The following is a 12856-nucleotide window of genomic DNA, read 5'->3' as shown; positions in this document are numbered from 1 at the left end:
GTAATTGTATGCTTTGATTTTGATGTCCTGTCTCATGAACTTGGTAAAAATAATAATAATAGTAATAATAATAATAATAATAATAATAATACATCTTGAAATTTCCCTAGAGTTCAGCTTCCCTTTTTATACTGGGTGTAACTAAAGTTTGGAACGGAATAAAAAGAATTGCCTTACACATACCCTGTTATCTCTGGCAGGTTCAAATACAGTTTCTCCAAGAAGGCTGTGGTACCTTTGCTCTTTCTAGCCTTGAATCTGAGAGTCTCAGGATTTCTTTGGAGTACACATAGCAGCGTCTTTTTGACAGACAGTGCAAATTAAAAGATCCAGTGCGGCCTGGGAACCAGGGACCCAAACTTGCCCCTTGGGTTTTCATTTACAGTTAGGCACTGCAGACACAATTATTGCTGACAGGGAAGCAGAGGCTGGTGGCAGAGTGCGTGTGACGGGAGGCTCATGCCAACCTGTAATTGGGAGGATTATTTTTAATCAGAACATACCCTACAGCCCAAACATTAGAAATCTCCTGTAAGGCCAAGACAGGAAATTAAACACACCAACAATAAGCTTCAAAGGGGGGGTGGCATGTGGGGTGTAATATCGTTAGTCTTTCGAAGGTCCCTGGAGCTTTAAGTAGAAGTTTGCTTCCCTAGGGAGGGAGACTGGGAAAAAGCTTCCCATGGAGAAGTCACAGATACTGTACCTGAGTCCTTACTGGACAGGTGGGTACAGCCAAATTAAATGCAGCAGGCAGGCTAATTGATGTTTATTGCATTTAGGCAGTATAACAAGTCAAATATAAGCCTTGGAGTAGCAGCTACAGTTATATTTCATCATTAAGGGAAGAGCTTCATTAGTTCTTTATTTTCAGAAATCTTACTGAGCACCTACTTTGTGCCAAGTGTTGTGTTGGCCATTGGTATGCCTTGGCTCTGGTCTTGCCATCATCTGGATAATCTTACACTTTGGCAAAATTTTGCAAAACATATTAAGCCTTTTTTTTTATTGGAATGACTGTTGTTGACCAAGTAGGCATCATTCTCGGGCATTTATTGAGTAGCACTGCCAGGTAATTGCATCATGTACTCCTCACACCAACCCTCTCAGGAGGGCATTATTACACCCAATTGATAGAGAAGAAAACTGAGGTTCAGAGATGTCAAGCAGCTTGCCCAAAGTTACATAGCTTAATGAATGGGAGAATTAATTTGAACCCAATTCTCTGTCCAAAATCCATAGAGTACTGTCACTCATAAATAAGGTAAAACACAGCCTAGGGCTTTAAGGTGCTGAGGAATGTAAATCTGTTGGCGAGGACAACATAGAGACCATTGTCTATGAGTAATGAGTGCTCAGAATCACTAATGGAATTCTAAGACTGAGGAAGAGGGACCTCTTTATTGTGCCTGGCAAGGGCTCCCCAAGGACATGAAGAATAGGTACGTGTTTACCTGGCAGACAGAGACGGAACAGAATCCCAGGTATGGGACCAGATAGTGATATTAGAGGGCATGGAGCATTCAGTTTTAGTTTAGAACTACTATCTCAGATTTTGTTCTTGTTCAGCACAGTCACTTACATTTAATAAATACAAGGGGAAAAAAGAGAATATTTTGGGAATACTCAATGCACAGACCAGGCATCTGAAGGGATGGGGTGGGACGCTAAAAGATGATATAGGAGAATCAACTTTCAAAGTATCTTTTGCCGCCCTTGCTGTGTAGAATGCTTATGTGTGATCACAATGGGAGATGGTCTTTAACCTATGGCTCTCCCTAGGAAATAAACCACACATGGACAGTAAAATTACATATCAGTTCTCAGTCTAGAGCTCAAGGTGCCTAGATCCTAGAACAAATCCAGGGGTATACTGAATTGTTTGCATGACCAAGTGTGGTTGGTCTGATCATCCACCTGGAGTAGCTGCCATTGGTCAGCAGGCTCTTGTTACATGGCTGAGCGTCACTGGATTCCCTTGGAGAGGGTCTCTATCTCCAACCTAAGGAAACTTCATTGTACTCCCCATCTTGATTTATTCTCCTCCCATCCCAGATATGGTCAGTTCTAGCTTCTCCATGCCCATCATTGCCAAATTGCACATAAAAAGCCCATATGATACTGGCTGCATTAGTCTGTGCTTGATGTGGCCTGAGACCCCTTTTTAGGACAGTTAAACTTCAGACACCTGAGTAAGGTTAGAGAGTGTGTACCCACTCACAATCACTGATTAAGATACAGCTTCCTAACCTGAATGAAGGGTTGGTAGAGAATCCCCCTAGTTAGGTGAGATGCCACCCTTTGAGACCAATGTCTTACATGTACCTCTTTTGTTGAAAGTTAATAGAAGCATACTCAAAGTAGCTCACAGAATGTGGATATTTATCCCCCAGCATAGGAGTGAGTCTCAGCCCCACCCAGAAATCCCCCTCCCATGGCCTTTCCAGTCTTGCCTATTCTTCTCTCAAATCAATTTTTCTTGCTCCAGAGCCTGGCTTATTCTCTTCTTCTCAGTGAATACATGGCAGAGAATGGTGACCTCACAATTACTGAGTTCTCAGTTTTAGGAACTAGCAAAAACTGAAGAGTACCTTCTACATTCCTGGGAGAAAATTGAACTGAGATCAGGCGAGGTTTCATTACTACTGAACACAGCCCTAATGGAACCAGGATCATATACTTCAGACATGACTTCCAGATCTGTGCTAGGCAGAGATGGGGTAGAGGGAAGGAAATAACTCAGAAAATCTGTGTAGTCAGCCAAAGCCTGTGTAAAGTTAGCAAAACAGTGAGGAAACCTTCTTTCCATCCCTCCTCCCTTCCACCTATCCTTCCTTTGGCAACTATATGTTGAATACCTTCATATTCACAACAGTGTGGTTAGAGCTGGTGTCAAAATGGTGAGTGAGATAGACATAGTCCCTGCCCTCATACAGTTAACATAGTGGAGACAGCCAGACATCAGTTAAATCATTTGTGCCTGAGTGTTAAGTGATAGCCATGCTATGTGCTATGAGGAAGGGCTCTTGAGACCATGTAGTAGGGGTTTCCATAAGAAAGTAATGATGAATGGGAGTTAGTGGGTGTTAAAAGCATCCCAGGTCAAAGATGCAGCATGTACAGTATCCCCATGGCAGGTGGCAAATCACGTATGATCCAGAACTAGAAGGTCCCCAGGGCTGGTACACTAGGGGTCCAGAGGGAGGGTGTGCCTGCTCACTAATAAATAAATAAAGCTGGAGTGTGGCCAGAAAGCACACCATGCAGGATGTCAGGCTATGTCACAAGGTATATATAGGCTTTGTCCTGAATGGAATGGGAAGCCATCAGTGCAGGGTTTAAATAGTCAAGCAATATAGTCACAGTCACATTCCGTAAAGATTGCTGTGCCAGCTCTTTGGAGGAATTAGAGGTGAAAGCCTGAAGACAGAAGGCGATCTCTGCAGCCTATTGCGGTCGTCCAAGTGGGGAAATCCTCAAGCAGTCTGTGGCAGTCTGTGGGAGTGGAAACACTCCAGTACCAGCCCGATTTACCGAATGAGAGAGTTAAACTGCACGCTGCCTACCCAGGGGTCATCAACTCCAGTGTTTTGGAAGTAATTGGCTCGCTATTTTTTGCGTCTGTTTGGACAAAGTGCAGAGGTGAGGGCAGCTAATGCAGGAAGCGAGCATTCACCTCTGTTCTGCCTGACTTTGTTCTGATGTCCTTTAAAATTTTGTTCACTTGCAGCCCTTTGGCTCCAGCCTTGGTCTCAGTATGATGAGAATTCCACCCAATTCCTCTGGGACCCAAGATTCTCCCTGGTCACAAATTGCTCTTAAGGTAGTTTGCAAGAGTAATTGCAAACTCAGGACAATCTTAGTTGGTTTTTGTTTTGTTTTGGTTTGAACATATACAGCTCCTCTGGAACTCTAGAGAGCATCTTAGATTTTTCTCACTGTCTGGTGCCATTGCTGCTAATGACCATTTCTATTCTCACCTTGTAACAATGGTTCTCAGCCTTTGTTTGCTTTTATAAAACAATCTGCCTGGAGAATTTGGTGGATTCTTATTAGTAAGGGGGGTGATTATAAAATTCATTTCAACTGCAGGTTGGGTTAAAAACAGATCTAAAGGTGTGGGCATGAAGCTGATGTGGATGAGAAGTTAATATTATCATCTGGGTACCAAATATGGGAACACCAGTGATGGCTGTTTTGCTTAGGGAGAACCTCTCTCTGGAATAAATTTCAGTGCCCTTCCTTGGAGCTATACCACTTTGGTTCAATGAGGAATCACTGCTGATTCCGTCCAGTGTAGTGAGCCGCTGCTAAGTGGCTGGGCACTGTGCCAGACAATGAGGCTACCAAATATCAGTAAAACATTGTCCTTGGCCTCCAGGAGCTCACAGCCAGAGCAGGCCAGCTCTACAGTGGGTTAGAGTATGTGATTCTTGTTCAGATAGAAGGGTGTGTGAAAGACCACAGAGCCCCTGGAAAAAATTCAGTCCAGCTGGACAGGTCAATGAAAGTTGCAGAGAGAAGTTCACATTTGGGTGGACATTGAAGAACAAGTTGAAATTGAGCCAGGATTAGGGCAGTTGAGGAAGAAAGATGTGACCAAAGGCCTACAGGTATAACGATGCCTTCTGTCTTTAAGGCATCAGTTTAGCTGGATCCTAGAGTATGTAAGCGACTATGTGAAGGGAAGGAAGAAGTACCAGAGAGAGTTGCCCAAGAGTTAGGAAGTGGAACCTGACAAAAGAAGCCATCATTATTTTTAATAAATAAGAAGACACATGTAGATTTTGATACAAAGTCTGGATATACTATGGGTTCAATAAAACTATTGCTACTGCTATTGTTTCTATTACTATTATCATCATTAATATTTTTTTACTAGGACACAGATAATTCTCCAGCTGAGGCATACTATGAATTTATAGAAGATAATTATATACTTTGACTATTCATTTCCTAAATTTTCTGCCTCCTTTTCCCAAATCATATTCTATCACTTCATGTGGTTACATTCTTCTCATCATGAAGATCTCATTTCCATTGCTGCTTCCTTGGCAAAGTCTTCCCCACCATCCCTGACCGAGATCTGACTTTCCCCCTGGACTGTAGGCACCAAGAGGATAGTGCTTGACATAAAGAGGGGCTTGATAAATAATAATAAACTTTCATACAAACCTCCAGTTATAAAATGAATGTCATGGGATAAAAAGTACATTGTAGGGAATATAGTCAAAAGTATTATAATAACTTTTTATGGTGACAGGTGGTAACTAAACTTATTGTGGTGAGCATTTTATAATTGTCAAATCACTATGTTGTATACCTGAAACTAATAAAATATTGTATTTCAACTATACTTCAATAATAATAATAACAATAATAATAATAAACAACTTTTATATGGCATTGACTTTGTGCCATGCATAATACTAAATAAGTGCCTTACAAATACTAACTTCTAATACCTCAATCTGTTGAGATAGGCACTATATGATTCTCATTTTATAGTTGAAGAAGTTGAGACAAAGAAAAGTTAAGTGACTTGATCAAGGTCACAAAGCTGGTAGGTAGCAGAGTCATGGATGATTGGGATGGATGGATGGATGAACGGAAGGAAAGAAGAAAGGACAGATAAATGACCACTGTTACCACCATCCTTACAACTTCACAGCTGTGTATACTTTCAGGCTTCTCCAGATGCAAATCTCTCTTTCCGCTATTTTAGAACCACTCTCTATTTTCAGACGCTCTAATTTATCAACACCAGTGGGCTCACCAAATATGAAGATTGGAAAAAAAAAAACCTCCATCATATTAAGCTATTAAGAGGGGCACCTGGGTGGCTCAGTTGGTTAAGTGTCCGACTTTTGGCTCAGTTGGGTAAGCGTCCGACTTCGGCTCAGGTCGTGATCTCATGGTTCATGAGTTTGAGCCCCGCATTGGTCACTGTGCTGATGCTCAGAGCCTTGGAGCCTGCTTCAAATTCTCTATCTCCCTTTCTGTCTTTGCCCTTCCTCCGGTCATGTTCTGTCTTTCTCTGTCCCTCAAATAAATGTTAAAAAAAATTTTTTTTAAAGCTATTAAGAACGGGAGAATATTTTCCAAACATATATCTGTGAATACTGTTTATAATTAAACTCTGAAACTTGTGAGTTCCATTGAATCTGAGCACACACTGTGTCACTACTCGAGAGAAATAATAGAACACTAGAACAGGTTCTAGAATCCTGCAAACCAATCCCACCTCTGCTACTCCCATGACCCCAGAGTGGGAACGGATCAGAATCAACTCTCTTGAGTATAGGGTGCCATGTAACTCTCTTATATCTATTAGTAAGTCTTTGTGATTAGAGATGACCTCTCCCCCAACCCACTGAATTACATGAGATTATAATGGCCATCTGCAGTTTGAGTGATATTTGGTTTTGATATTTAAATATTAATGGACATGGATCTTATTCCTTTTGATTGGGAGATGATAGCCATGTTTCTGAAATTGATTATTGATAGGACACCTTGTATCACAGTCACTTTGAGTGTTAGCCATCATGGGATTGACCATTATAGAATCCTAGAGTTCTAGAGTTGAAAAGAGAGTTTATCTCTTTTTGCCTAACTCCAGGCAATAATATCTCTGAAAAATTGGCCTCTCATCTTTCCTTGAACACATCCTATAGCATAGAGCTCACTGTAGAAGGCATGTGCATAGCAGACCTGTTGTAAACTTGGTATCCAATTGCCCAGTTCAAATCCAGGCTCTGCTACCTTAATGCATACTTTGTGCAAGTATGACTTACTTGAACTGTCTGAGCCTTGGTTTCCTCTTCTGAAACAGAGAAAATAGTAATACCTTCCTAATCGGAGTGTGAAAGAATTAAATGAAAATATATTGAAAGACTTGATCTTAATCCTTTTCATCATCACTACCATCATCATTGTAAAATACACTGTTTCATCAAAAGCCTATTTTAGAGGTTAGCCAGATAGGACGATGACAAGACAGGTTAAGGCACAATACGAGAGTACGTTCCTTGATACTCAAGTCTCCCCCTCTCTTCTTCCCTAGGAAACTGCTCAAAGAACTCATGCCAGTGGGACTTACAGCTTCCTTGATCGGGCTCAGCATTCAGTAAGTGCGACCGCTTTTGAACCTTCATTACATAAATACATCTATTTCTTTGATCGTGTTTGCGATGAAAAGCTCTCTTCTGCAGGCCTGAAGTTCCCACAAACACTGTGCTGCCTGCCTGTGTCTTTCTTTTCTGCTCTACTGCATTGGATTCAGAGGTGAGAGGATGGTGTGCCAGGGAGAACCCCCACAAGGAACACAGGAAATGTTTGTGCGCATTGGGGGATTAACCCTACCACTGCTGGCTGGAGGTTAAATTAAAATGTGCTTTTCTCGTCTATTTGTTCCCTAAGCTTTTCTCATTAGGAGATATCTTGTCCCTCTCTCCCAGCTGCATGACCCTGCAAAGTAGAAAGAAATGTCAGCAAAAACAGATCAGTAAGTGAGACCACATATTTCTTGAGGCATTTAAGAACAATTCATTTTGCACCAGAATACAATTCCTACTATATAAAAATTACTGCAGAAAAAGAAATTCTGTACTTTTAAGATGCTGGGGTACATTTCAGAAATTTCATTTGTTTTTAGCAAGTAAGCACTTTCTGCCGTCTGCCGTTCTCATTGTGCACAAGGACTTTATTTCTGGTGAAGCCAGCAGTATTTTCTCCGGTTTCCCCGACTCCTTTTTTATGAGATGCTAGCATTTGAGGTGTTGGTGTTGGTGTTGGTGTTGGTGCACGGGACATCAGCTCTCCTCTGCAGTAGTTCTGCTGGCGAAGAACAATCTGTCGTAATTTAACCACAAATATCAAAGTTTTAAAAGGCTAACTAAAGGAAATATTTAGTTTTTTCAAAATGCAGCTTCTTTGGTAAGGTTTCAGAATTTTACAAAAAATACATTCTACTTCTGAGATGGGTGGTGTATAATTTGATACATCAAATATCATAAAGGGGCAGGTGGAATCAGAGACTGTGGGACTCCAGGCCTGGAAGAGGCTGATCAAAGGGAATTCTTTTGCCCTCAGTGGTAACGCATGACTCCCCTTTTTGCTACGGAATTTGCATATGTGAATGATAGAAGGAGGAGGAGGCAGAAAGAAAGAAAAAGATGGTGTATTTGCTGTTTGTAATATCAGAGTGACTCACTGTGACCCTGATCAGCTAAAGCTTGTATCACACAGGAGATTAGACCCACAGCTTTTGTTCCTAATAATAAAGGAAATTTCGTGTCTAATTCCCTACATGCCACATCTATCTTTCATTGCCTTTGAAGTTCAGGCTACAGCGTTTTCTGAAAACTGCAAGGTTTTGTAAGTGGAAAGGAGAGGCTGTTTGGCATGAAGTCTGTTTGGTGTAAAGTTAAATATGCATCTTTATCTTCTTCTGTTTCAAGCAATATCCTTGCTTCCCTTCTTTGTGGTGCTGGAGCAGGCAAGGTAGAGATGGAGGAGGAAGGTTTCAGGATGTGTTTTCAGATTATGTGTGACCCTCCCGCCTTTCTCTCTACCTTCTCAACATGATACAAATTACTGCTTCTCAGAAAGGAATTCATGTTCCATCCCTGGATTGGGGCTGAAATTTCTAACCTAGGGGAGGCTCTGGTCCCCGAGATAATTAGTACAGCGTTGTAAGGAGCTCATGTTAATTTGTCTTTGGGTATGGTATTTCCATATCTACGATTGCAGTCTAAAGAGAAAAAAAAATTATTAATTTGCTGCTCTACACCAGTGTGTAGATATCTGATAATTTAAGAAAAAATAAAAAAGGAAGAAATGGAAAAACTCCTCACTGGGGATATTTAGAGCAGCTGCCCAATTTCTGTGTATCTAATAGATTTCGATGCTTACCTTGTGGTCCTAGCTTCCCTGGAGCAGTGAACCTCAATCAACATCTGGGGCCAAGGGGTCACGTCCCCTACAACAGAGATCGAGTTCTGGGAGGTTGCTTCATGGTCAAGAAAATAGATGGCCTGACATCTACATTGGCTGTGTGTCCGGGTGTTGGGTTCGCCTCACCAATAACATTGCTGCTTAGGAAACTGCCCCTCATGGGATTTTACTGGAAGCAACAGTCCTGGTTTTAGAATTTGCACACATCTAACGTTGTGCCTGCACTGATATGACTATCCTATGGTGGTCTGAGTTAGGGTTTTGAGGTCTCTGTTGGCTTTAGAAAATCAATGTTCATTTACTACTTCCAAAGTCTGGTTATCTTTCATTGTTTATTCTTTTGCAGAATGTTCCATTTGCATTGGTGCCCTTTGGCACAGATTGGCTGGTGTATATGATACAGAGCTGTTTTGCACATTCTGATGTCTTTGTAGGATTGTAGGTCTCCACATCCCTTTGTGATCTGTATACACAAAGGAGAGCCACAGCAGGCTGGTGGTTGTAGGGTCACTGGTTGAACTTCAGCTTCAGAGTAATTTCTTAGAAGTTTTTATTATGTATTTATTTATTTAAAAGTTAATTTATTTATTTTTAGAGAGAGAAACAGAGAGAGGGAGAATCCCAAGCAAGCTCCTTGCTATCAGCATGAAGTCTTACATGGGGCTTGATCCCACAAACTGTGGGTTAATGACCTGAGCTGAAATCAAGAGTCAGACACTTAACCGACTGAACCACCCAGGCGCCCCTAATTTCCTACAACCTTTAAATTTAAGTTCCAGTGGGAGCCTTCCTTAGATCTCTATTTCCTGCCAGATTATACTTCCCTTGGCACGCTATGTCAGAAGTATAATTAATTAACCAAAAATTAATTTAATGTTTTCCTTTTGTCCAGTGCTATCCAAAAGAACTCTATGTCATGGTAGGAATCTTCTTTATCTTTGCTGTCCAGTATGGTAACCAGTAGCCAGATATGACCACTGAGCGCTGGAAATGTGGCTATTGTAACCAAGGAACTAAGTTTATCATTTTGTTTATTTTTAGTTATTTTAAATTTAAACAGTGTCATGTGGCTAGTAATAATCTATCACATTGGATGGGGCAGCTCGAGACTGGAGGCCCTGTCAGTACAGGGGGCCAGTTCTGAAATTTGTATCCTTGCATTCATGCTGATACTTAGCTGATAAATACCAGTGTGGACATTGGTTGGTGAACTGCTGCTGTCCCCAGGCCCCTAAGCACCTTTATTCCCTGCGATTCCATGTGCATTATGCCCGTACATGAACCCTTGATCCTGAACAAAAGAGTTAATGACCCTCAAATGTCATACAATGTGTTTGTTCTCACTGGTTGGTGTCTGTCATACACTGGTTATTAGAGCATATAACCTCTGATTATAGCCACAACATCTACTGAAGTATTGTCTGTAATAGGTAATCAGTACTTGCTGGACATAGCTATGGGTGAGCACATGGGGGGATGAATAGATGGATGGACACACCTCACCTTCTGATGGAGCGTTATGTAAGTGGGAGAAACAGAATTGAGTCTAGACAGTAGACCCATCTGGATCTCCATGATGGCTGCCTTTTGCCTTATACTTCCTACTCTGATTCTTGTTTAAAGCTCTGACTTCTGCTTTGTCAAGGCCTAGATAGGCCTAGAGCAACAGACTCCAAATCTGTGACTGAATTCCAGTGTCCTGTGCAGCACAAATTGCTGTACATCTTCACTTACTTCTTTTTTTTTTAAATGTTTTTTAATGTTTATTTTATTTTTTGAGAGAGAGAGAGAGAGAGAGAGAGAGAGAGAGAGAGAAAGAGTGTGATTAGGGGAGGGGCAGAGAGAGAGAGGGAGACACAGAATCCGAAGCAGGCTCCAGGCTCCAAGCCATCAGCACAGAGCCCGTTGTGGGGTGGAACTCACAAGCTGTGAGATCATGACCTGAGCTGAAGTCAGATGCTCAACGGACCGAGCTACCCATGTGCCTCACATCTTCAGTTACTTCTGCTGTCACTTTGGGCTCCAAATGCTTAACACTGACATCAGACCACACCCTATGCTCTCCCCTCTGGATGCTACTCTGTCCCCAGGTACCCCAGTCCCAAGCTTCAGTCACCACCGATTTTGTCTTGCTCTTCACCCGCCACCAGAGGAGTGAGGCTTTGATATGGACCTTCTGGAACCCCTAATTCCATTCCCTCTTTTGGCATATCACTCTAGGTGCTACTTCCTCAAGTGGCTGTGGTTTTAATGCCCAAAGCCACCATCCTCTGGACTCCATCCTACATGTTGGAGGACTACTGTTCCCCAAGCATGAATATTATCTAGTTACTTGTTCAGTTAGCTAAGTTTGTCTCTAACATTCTTCCTTCTCTTTGAGAATCCCTAGATAACATATTTCCACCAAGCATGTTGATCTCTTGACTTGCAAATGTGTTTACTTCCTGACTTCAAAATTTGTCACCTGTGGTCTTACCAGCCAGAGTAACCCTTCCTTATTCTTATTGTACACTTTGGTATATATCTCAGTTAAGACCCTCCTGTTGAATATGTGTACTTTAATTCCTTGATTCCCCTTGTAGGGTAAAGAAAATACTAAGCCTGTTTTCATTGTAGACGTGTGACCACGTGATATTTTTAGAATCTGGACTAGGTGGAGCAAGCAAAGAGTAGAACAGCCTAAGGGTGAACTGGAAAAGAAAGAGTAATGATTATCTTCAGGAAGTGGTTAAAAGTCAGCATGTTGGCTAGAAATGGGGTGGTCAGCCTTCAGCTGAATACAGGAGGGAGAGGAAGCAAGAGCATGAGCAATGTAAGAACATTAATTTAAATGATGGCCAGGCCTGGGGTGGGTTTCGTGCCAGTTGATTTAGAGTCTCATGGTGTAGAGGGCACACCAAAAGATACTCTCTTCTGACCTTCCCATGTGCTCTGACACTTGACCACCCACCACCACACATCCATATTCACACATTCCATCTGTGTATCTCTTGTCTGTCATAAGCTGCTGCATAGCCAACTCGGTAAAATCCTTCCTGTTCCTCCTCGCTTCCCTCTTCTACAAAGGGAATAAGGAACTTGGGATCTTTTTGATTTAATGAGTATATGAGACTGTGAAGCAAGAGAGTATAGGTAGATAAATAAAAAAAGAAAAACAATTTTCTTTCACTCCCTTATTGTTAGAACAGAGGAAGATTAAAAAAAATGAAAGTTACAAGGAAACTGTGTATGATTATTGGATTTCAGGACCATGGATAAAAAATAGAGAAGCCCTGGGGCTCCTGGGTGGTTCAGTTAGTTAAATGTCTGAATCTTGATTTCGGCTCATGTCATGATCTCACATTTCAGGTTTATGAGTTCAAGCATTGGGCTGTATGTTGATGGTGCAGAACCTGCTTGGGGTTCCCTCTCTCTGCCCCTTCCCTACTTGTTCTCTCTCTTTCTCTCTACAAAATAAATAAACTTTTTTAAGAGAGAGAGAGAGAGAGAGAGAGAGAGAGAGAGAGAGAGAGAGAGAAGGGGCACCTGGGGGGTGGCTCAGTCTGTTAAGGGTCTGACTCTCGATTTTGGCTCAGGTCATGATCTCACAGTTTATGGGATCGAGCCCCATGTTGGGCTTCTGTGCTGACAGCATGTGGAGCCTACTTGGGATTCTCTCTCTCCTCTGTCTCTATCCCTCCCTTGCTTGTGTTCTGTAAACAAACAAACAAACAAACAAACAAACTTTAAAAAAAAAGAGCCTGAAGTCGCACCCACTATCTGCCTCGTTATTCTCCATCATTTCACCCAGCTCAAGTATTACAAAGCACTCCTTACATGCTCTAATTATTGTATTTATTGCTTCTGCATTTCCTGCCTCCTCCAGTTGTACTAGAGGATCTCTGAAGGCATGATGTGT

The 12856-nt window shown here is 41.8% G+C and overlaps 1 protein-coding gene across 19 annotated transcripts in view; it reads left to right on the top strand.

Annotated features, from left to right (window-relative positions):
* Window positions 1–12856, top strand: part of RBFOX1 (RNA binding fox-1 homolog 1) — a 1791866-nt gene that overhangs the window by 574578 nt on the left and 1204432 nt on the right. For all 19 annotated transcript variants that reach the window (XM_043560618.1, XM_043560609.1, XM_043560612.1 and 16 more), the window contains one exon: window positions 7067–7129. In XM_043560618.1, coding sequence (XP_043416553.1) covers window positions 7067–7129 — 63 coding nt within the window. The remainder of the gene's footprint in view (window positions 1–7066; window positions 7130–12856) is intronic.

This window comes from Prionailurus bengalensis, chromosome E3 (genome assembly GCF_016509475.1).
Source record: "Prionailurus bengalensis isolate Pbe53 chromosome E3, Fcat_Pben_1.1_paternal_pri, whole genome shotgun sequence".
Lineage (NCBI taxonomy): Eukaryota > Metazoa > Chordata > Mammalia > Carnivora > Felidae > Prionailurus > Prionailurus bengalensis.
Note: the sequence above shows the minus strand (reverse complement) of the source record. Positions and strands in the feature narration are given on the sequence as shown.